Here is an 8,127-nt window from a genome sequence, read left to right as displayed (position 1 = left end):
CAGGAGCGCCCTTCGCGTTCCGAAGAGGAAACGGAAGCGTCGAGAGCGCCATTTTTACTGAGGGATGTTGTGGGTCCAGTGACGTTGGAGAGGCGGCTGCCTTTCTCCAACAGTCGTTAGAATCGTTGGTCGGGACAGGAAGGAAGGAAGGAGGGAGGTCGGGGGTCGCCATCTTTTCTGTCAGGTGAGGAATAATGGGAAGCTGTTGGTGGGTGGGGGTCAGGCGGATGGTCCGGACTGAAGGAGGGAGGGCTGCCCCCCGCCCATCACCCCCGGCCAATCTGGTTGGCCTTTAAGGTGCCGCTGGACCCGAATCTTGCTCCAGCAGGGCTGCCTACCTAGTAATACTATTAGATATATATACCGCCCTTCAGGATGACGTAACACCCACTCAGAGCGGTTTACAAAATAATGTCATTGTTATCCCCACAACAAAACACCCTGTAAGGTGGGTGCGCCTGAGAGAGCCCTGAGAGAGCTGTGACTGACTCAAGGCCACCCGGCTGGCTTCAAGAGGAGGAGTGGGGAATCAAACCCAGTTCTCCAGATTAGAGTCCTGCGGCTCTTAACAACTACACCAAACTGGCTTTCCTAAGATTTGAGTCTGCCTTGAGTCTTAGTGAAAAAGGCAGGGTATAAATAGCTCCGTAAATGAATATTCATTTTATTTATGTATGTATTTATGTCATTTACAGTCTTCCTTTTCCACTAAGACTCAAGGTGGATTACACAGTGTGAGATTAGTACAGTCAAGGACATTTCCATAAACAAATTAGCAAGAAACCAATACAAAGTTGAAGAAATGCTGAAACAGAGCATAGGCAATTCTACAGCTAACATTAGACAACATGAAACACAGGTAATTCATAAAACAACAGGTAGTGTGTAAGGCAACATAGTGGTGATGTCTATGGTCCTTAACCCCTAAGTGAAGCATCTGAGACCCCCCTCCCTACAACAATACAAAAGCCCTTTTGAATAACTCAGTTCTGCGTTGTTTGAGGACAGCTAAGAGAGTGTAATTCCAGGCCTTGCCTGGAAGTTGAAGCTCTTGACTAGGCAGTGGACAGGTTATAGGCTTGTGCTGTGAGTATCAGCTGTCTCTATCCTTGCTTGACTGCTTTAACTTTTTCTTTCCCATCAGTTGCAAGACTCGCTGAGGGCCTCTGAGCATGTGGAATTCCTAACTTCAGAGATGTTGGCTTCATGTAGGTGTTGAACAACATGGGCTGGTTTTTGTCAGCACAACAGCCAACATGACTCTGGGATTGTGCTGGCACTGTTTCAGTGGCAGTGACCAGCAACCTTGAAGTGTGCTGTTTGAGCAAGGGGCTGTGAAGAAACTGCCTGTTAAAAAAAAAAACCTGCCTGTAGACGAGTGTCTTTGCATCACATCTTTTCTCTGCCAAGTTGCTGACTGCCCAACTCTTTTCCAAGATGGCGGATCTAAACCGGCAGCTGCAAGAATACTTGGCCCAGTCGAAGGGAGCCAGTGGTTCGGCAGTCCCATCAGTATCTCAGAGTCCTCTGCAAGATAAAACGGAGGAGCGTGGGTCAGGCTTTGGAGCTTGGTTTGGGCAGATAAACCCCTTCCCCTCAACAGAAACGTGGCCTTGGGCGTCTGAGCCAGAGCCAGAGCCAGACCCATGGCTGCCGACAGGCCTGTCCCGTTGGCAGCGCCTGGTGGGGAGCGTGTTGTGTGTGCTGCTGGCGGTTCTTTGCTTTGGCCTTGCTGCCCTCTATGGCTCACTCTTGTTGCTCAGAAAGTTTGCATTGCTTTGGTCTCTGGGCTCAGCCTTCGCACTGGGTGCTGCTGGCTTTCTGCGTGGCCCAAGTCGTCTCCTGGGTGAGCCTGACCGCCGTGGCCTGGCCCTTCTTTACTTGGGCTCTGTGGGTGCTACTCTGTATGCTGCACTTGGTCTCCGGAGCACCTTACTCACTACTCTTGGTGCTGGCATCCAGTTAATAGCTGGCGGGGCCTATTTGCTGGGCTCATTGCCTGGTGGCACTGCCGGACTGCGCTATATTGGAGGGTTCTTGAGCAGTATTGTGCGGCGGCGTGTGTCTAAAACTCTCCCAGTCTGAGGGCAGCTGTTGACTGAGCCGTCTCCTGGACAGAGGCCTGTGGGCATGCAATGCTAATATTCGTGCAAAAGAGTCCTGAGACCTGCTCAATGCCGATGCACCACACAGGATGCAATCCAAGAAGTCGGATACTAATTTTTGAAAACGAATGAAATGAAAACATCCAGTTCTTCCTTTCACAGAATTGTTGTCTCTGTTCCAGAAGCATTGTTCTGATTCTGGAAAAGCAATTTTGTATCCTGTGCTCTTGTTCTTTAAAAGCCCGTTTCATATGATCCCTTTCTTTTTACTTTTTTAACACCAATGGATTAAAGAACAGGGGGACTCCATGCTATATTGCAGACGGTGATCCCACATCCTTCTTTCTAGTAATCTGGGCTCATAACATTAAAAAAAGTATTCTGAATAATGTTCTACTGCACTTGCCCACATTAATTGTCTGTATCCTATAATTATTTGTTAATCAATGTACTCTAAGTTTGGTTTATGCAAGATACAATTTTTAATAATAATAACAACTGTGCTTATATACTGCTCTTCTAGACAGATTAGTGCCTCACCCAGAGCAGTGAACAAGTTACTGCTATTATTATCCCCACAATGCAGCTGGGGAGCTGGAGCTGAGAGGAGGGGCTTACCCAAGGCCACCCACTGAGCTCATGGCAGGAGTGGGATTCGAACCAGTAGAGTGCTGATTCACAGCAGAACCACTTAACCACTGTAGAAACTATGTAACACCTTATTTAGAAAAATACAAAGTACTAATACCTAATATTGAACGTATTACTGTCAGTCCAGGACTTGTATTAAAACTTTCTATTTTTTTTATTTAAAAAAATTGAAGATTCCTGACATTCAAAGCTATGTTGGATCTCTAGTTTAACGATATTTTTGAGTACAATGCTCCAATGCAACCATAATATTTGTTAACGCAGTTATTTGGATTATGCAATAACATACCAACACTTCCATCCCAAAATGTTTTACTAATCCCATTTCTGTCATTGCCTTGAATAATTCGCGCCAAAAATATTCCAGTACACAAGTTTTATAGCATACGATCTCAATTTACACAGTTGCCCACTTTCTTCCTTTTTATTGCTTCTGTGGCTACTGCAGAGAACTAGACTAGACTAGAACTGGAGGTGGTTGAATGGTCACAAAGTTGGTCCAGTTGTGCACAACTGAGACACTATGACTTCATTGTTGCCAAAAAATTTTCTACCCTCTAGAAGTGCAGAAACTGAAGGCAAAGTATGTTCCACCTGGCTTTATGTATGCAACAGCCCTTTAAATGTTAAACCCTTTTAAAGAAAAAGTTACTTTCACTTTTTGCTTTAGTTTAAAGTTTAACTGCAGTTACTCAGGTTTCTCAGCTCTGCTGTAGCATTTAAATAGTTGCTACAGAATTTTCCTAGAATACAGTCTTTCGTGTTTTCCTCTTGGGCAAGCTTTTGGTGTGAATGGATCTACAAACAATCACACAGTATTTGCTTGCTCCTTCACTCCGTTGCCTTGCTTGCCTGGCTGTTCAGATTTGTTTCAGTACTTGAATCAGATGTGGCAGGTTTTGGTGCTGCATTCTAACGGTTTGGTTATAATGCTGGGGAATACTATTACGAGAACATGGTGTAGTGGTTAGGGTCACTGTTAGATTAGGGTCAGGGAGAACCAGGTTTGAATCCCCATTCTGCCATGGAAGCTTGCTGGGTGACCTTGGGACAGTCACACACTCTCAGCCTAACCTACCTCACAGGCTGGTTGTGAGGATAAAATGGAGGAGAGGAGAATGATGTAAGCCAGGTTATTAGGGAGTAAGGTGGTGTATAAATGAAGTAAAATTTGCACCTTTTTGGTAGACCCAAGAGTTGGCCACTCACTGAAAACAGCCTAGCGCAGCCATTGCTTAAATGACAGAGAGCCAAGCTACAAGAGACGAATTAGATGAGGAGGAGGAGCACGTGGAGGGACTCGCAGTGTTAGCCGGGAAGCTGAGTTTGAAAAGAGATCAGAAGGGTTAGGGTTAGGGAAATCTGTTTAGAGGGTTTTTTTTTATTTTCTCTTCGCCTCTTAGAAGGGGAGGTGAAATTGACAGGGGAGGCAAAGAGGAAATTAACAACCCCTCTGAGCCTCCATATCCCTGGCTCTGTAGAGAGGGGAAATTGACAAAGCCGTCAGATCTCTTTTTAAGTGTAGAGGAGTTAGCCGTGTTAGTCTGTAGTAGCAAAATCAAAGAGTCCAGTAGCACCTTTAAGACTAACCAACTTTATTGTAGCATAAGCTTTTGAGAATCACATCTCTCTTCGTCAGATGCAACCGTCAGGTTGCATCTGAGGAAGAGAGCTGTGGTTCTCGAAAGCTTATGCTACAATAAAGTTGCATGTGAGGAAGAGAGCTGTGGTTCTTGAAAGCTTATGCTACAATAAAGTTGGTTAGTCTTAAAGGTGTTACTGGACTCTTTTTGATTAATCTCTTTTAAAACTCAGCTTCCCGGCTAACATTGCGACTCCCTTCACGTGCTCCTCCTCATGTAATTTGTCTCTTGTAGCTTAGCTCAGAGCAAATGGTGGTCTTATTTCCATTAGAAAATTGCAAGACTTGTGTTTAAACTTACCTGACTTCTGACTTTGCGTGTTCCAGATAAAGCAGAAGTTTTATCCAGGTACAATAAAGTTTTCAGTCTGCACTGGTTGGGTTAGTACTTGAGGAAGGAGCAAACTTTCACTTTAGGCATACTTTATATGTTTGATTAATCCTGGATACCCAAGTGACAAAAGTAGCCATAAATGCATTTATTCAATGTAGATTCACCAGCCATGACTTTTTTCCTGGGAAATAATGAGCAGGCTTCCAGGTATGTAGTTTGTACTCTCTGGTGCATAGTAATCATAGTTGTACTTCTAAGTCCTGCTGTTATAGGTACTGTATAACCTACAACAGAACTAAAATCCAGGAGAATCTTTTTTTCAGTTCAAAAACTGAGACTTCTTTTCTGTCAGTATCAAAGCAACATAATTGACTTAAGGCAAGTTGTGTTTTCTCGTGTGTGACCTGCCTTTATAAGTCTCAGTGCTCCTGAACAAAGTTGATCTTCTGTATTATGTAATTATTTATTTAATTTTTAGCCCGCCCTCCCCACAAGCAGGCTCAGGGTGAGTTTCAACAATAATGAAAATACAAGGAATGAAACAATAAAATTAGAAGTCTTAAAGTATAATTTTCAGTAGTTAAAAATCCCAACAGATATAAATTCTGACATCCCAAGATGGGGCCCCCTTCACTCTGCCCTGCCCACCAAACAGAAAAAGAGGGAGGTGCAAGTTGATATCGCTCTGTAGCATTTCCTGTGTGGAAGACAGGTCACTATGGAGATGACTATATAGCCCCCCTGCTAGCAGGAGATTGGTAGGGAGGCTCATTTGATGGACTTAATACCGGCCTTAACCATATGCCTGGTGGAACATCTCTGTCTTGCACGCCTGCCAAAAGGAAACAAGATTTTGGCGGGCCCAAATATCCTCCGACAGAGTTCCACCAGGTAGGGGCCAGGACTGAAAACGCTGTGGCCCTAGTTGAGGCCAGCCGAGCCTCCCTGGGGCCAGGGACCACCCGCTGATCTGTGTCCTCCAGGGTACATATGGGGAGGGGCGATCCCTCAGGTATGCTGGTCCCAGTCTGCTGAGGGCTTTATAGGTTAAAACCAAAACTCCATGGGGAGCCAGTGTAGCTGCTGCAAGATTGGAGTGATGTGTGCCCTAACCCATCAGGACACATGCAGCAGCGTTCTGGACCCACTGTAATTTCTAGGTCAGGCCCAAGGGAAGCCCTGTGTAGAGCAAGTTACAGTAGCCCCACCTGGAGGTGACCATTGCATGGATCACTGTCGTTAGGTCATGGGTTGAAAGACAGAGGTCAAGCTGCCTGGCCTGCCAAAGGTGCAGACGATGCAAAGTGAAAATGGGCCAGGCGGCAATCCTTTCTCGGTCCTCTTGGCAAATGAAATGCTTCTGATTCTTGTTTCTTAATTATTAAAACATAATACATAACAGTATTGTGGAAGTCATTACGAATCACAACCTGGAATAAGGCTAAACAATAAGCACTTAAGCAATAAATATCTTTGAAATAAAACAGGTGACAAAATAGGTGAAATAAAACAGGTGACAAAAAGAATCAGCCACGTTTCTGTAGATGGAACTTTGCCAGTGACTGGACTGCACTCCTGCAACTCAATTAGGGCAGTATCTGCTCATTTCAAAATTTTCTCAGCAGGAGCTCCTTAGCGGGGTGTAGGTCAGGAAAGCCCCGACGTTATTATCATTTCATAGGGTTGCCAACGTCCAGGTGGGGCCAGGAATTCTCCCAGTATTACAAGCGATCTCCAGATTACGGAGCTTAGTTCCCCCTGGAGAAAACGGCGGCTTTAGGACATGGAATCTATGGCATTACACCCTGCGGAGGCCCTGCCCCACTGCAAACCCCAGCCGCTCCGGGCTGCATTCCCAAACCTCCAGGAATTTTCCAACCTGGAGTTGGCAATCCTAGTACTTTGACAGCAGGGCATGACTGAATTATTTAGACAGAACTTGCAGCTGATAAAGGGCTTTCTGTCATCTGCTTCAATCTCAGTGTTATGGAGAATTTTCATTGTTTGCTTTATTCTCACTCTTTTAAATGTGACAGCCACCTCGAGTCCTTGGAAAAGGTGAGCTCAAAGTGTCTGAAATTTATTTAAAACCTTTTTATGCTGCATTTTCACCCAAAAAGGACCCTCAAGCTAGGAAATGACAAATGTAAAAACATGTAAAACATTATAATAGCATTTAAAATGTATATTGAAATACAAAAAATTGACAATATAAATAAAGGCCATGGATCTTGGACCCTGAAGGAACAGAGGGTGCGGCTGCCAGGGGACAGCCACAGGAAACTCAGAGCCCTGCTGGATCGGCCTAGTCGTCCATCTAGTCCAGCATCCTGCTTCGTGCGCGGCCAGCCATTTGCCTGGAAGGCCAAAGAAGTAGGGCACAGAGCCCGAGGCCTGCCCTGACTCTGCCCCCTGGCACTGCTCTTCAGTGGTTTGCTGCCTCTGCATACAGAGCGTGGCCTAGAGCTATTTTCCATTGCCACAAAACAACTGGGGCTTCCTTCCTCGATAAATGTCAGAGAATGGTATGGAGGCCTCCTTGGAAGACAATTCCCATGGCACGTAGTAGCAAGCATGAGCTGGCCACTTCAGAGGGCTGCGTATGTTATGGGCCATCAAGTAGCTCCTGAAATTTAGTTTTTCTGGGCCTGGAGCAGGGAGCACTGGGTGGGTGTGTGTAAAGGCAGGGGGGGGGGGAGAAAGAGAGTCAAGACTTTCTTGCATTGTGCAGGGGGTTGGGTTGGGTGACCCTGGAGGTACCTTCCCATGATTCTATGAACCTGGGCAGATCATGAGGAGGAGGGCAGGAAGGGTTGCGTCAGTGCTTAGTTCTTGTGGCTCCTTACATGACCAGGGTAAGGCTGATCATTACTATGGCGTCGGGAAGCAATTTTCCCCAGGGCAGTTTGGCTAGGGATCCTGGCGGTGTTTTGCCATCTTCTGGGCATGAAGCAGGGCGGGGGTGGGTGGGGGGAGAAGCAGTTGTGAATCTCCAGCATTGTGCAGGGGGTTGGACTAGATGACCCTAGAGATCCCTTCCAACCCTATGATGCTGATTTATGGCGACTCTGAATTAACAACCTTTAAGAAATAGCCTAGCGTCTCGCCCCCTCCCCCGGGGGCTGGCTTCAGTTGGGCCTACTCCCCGTTAAGTGCATATAAGATACGGCGCTGCGTCTACGAAGATTCTAACCCGAGGTAAGCGCCTAGGACTACGTATCTCAGCATGCCCTTTATCTGTCGGTACACTGGAGCATTCTGGGAGTTGTAGTTCGATGGGGGGACTTCAGGAAGTCGCCCAAAGCTACCCTCGAAGAACTAGCAACCATATAACCATATAACCATATTTCAATCCCCCTGCGCCTTTTCCATTGGTTTTCTTTCAGGATTGTGGC

General features: G+C 46.0%; 1 protein-coding gene across 1 annotated transcript; it reads left to right on the top strand.

The window, feature by feature from the left end:
• The first annotated feature begins 89 nt into the window (after positions 1-89).
• SFT2D3 (SFT2 domain containing 3) lies at positions 90-4,261 on the top strand. The gene is made up of 2 exons (XM_054991300.1): positions 90-184; positions 1,145-4,261. The coding sequence occupies exon 2, from the start codon at positions 1,438-1,440 to the stop codon at positions 2,083-2,085; it is 648 nt and encodes a 215-aa protein (XP_054847275.1). The 5' UTR covers positions 90-184; positions 1,145-1,437; the 3' UTR covers positions 2,086-4,261.
• Positions 4,262-8,127: the final 3,866 nt, after the last annotated feature.

This window comes from Eublepharis macularius, chromosome 11 (assembly GCF_028583425.1).
Source record: "Eublepharis macularius isolate TG4126 chromosome 11, MPM_Emac_v1.0, whole genome shotgun sequence".
In the NCBI taxonomy this organism is placed as follows: Eukaryota; Metazoa; Chordata; class Lepidosauria; order Squamata; family Eublepharidae; genus Eublepharis; species Eublepharis macularius.
The sequence above is the reverse complement of the archived record's forward strand: the minus strand, read 5'-3'. Positions and strand labels throughout refer to the sequence as shown.

Bases quoted from the DNA above. Each gene is read 5' to 3' on its own strand.
- SFT2D3 (XM_054991300.1), top strand. From the start codon at position 1,438: ATGGCGGATCTAAACCGGCAGCTGCAAGAATACTTGGCCCAGTCGAAG.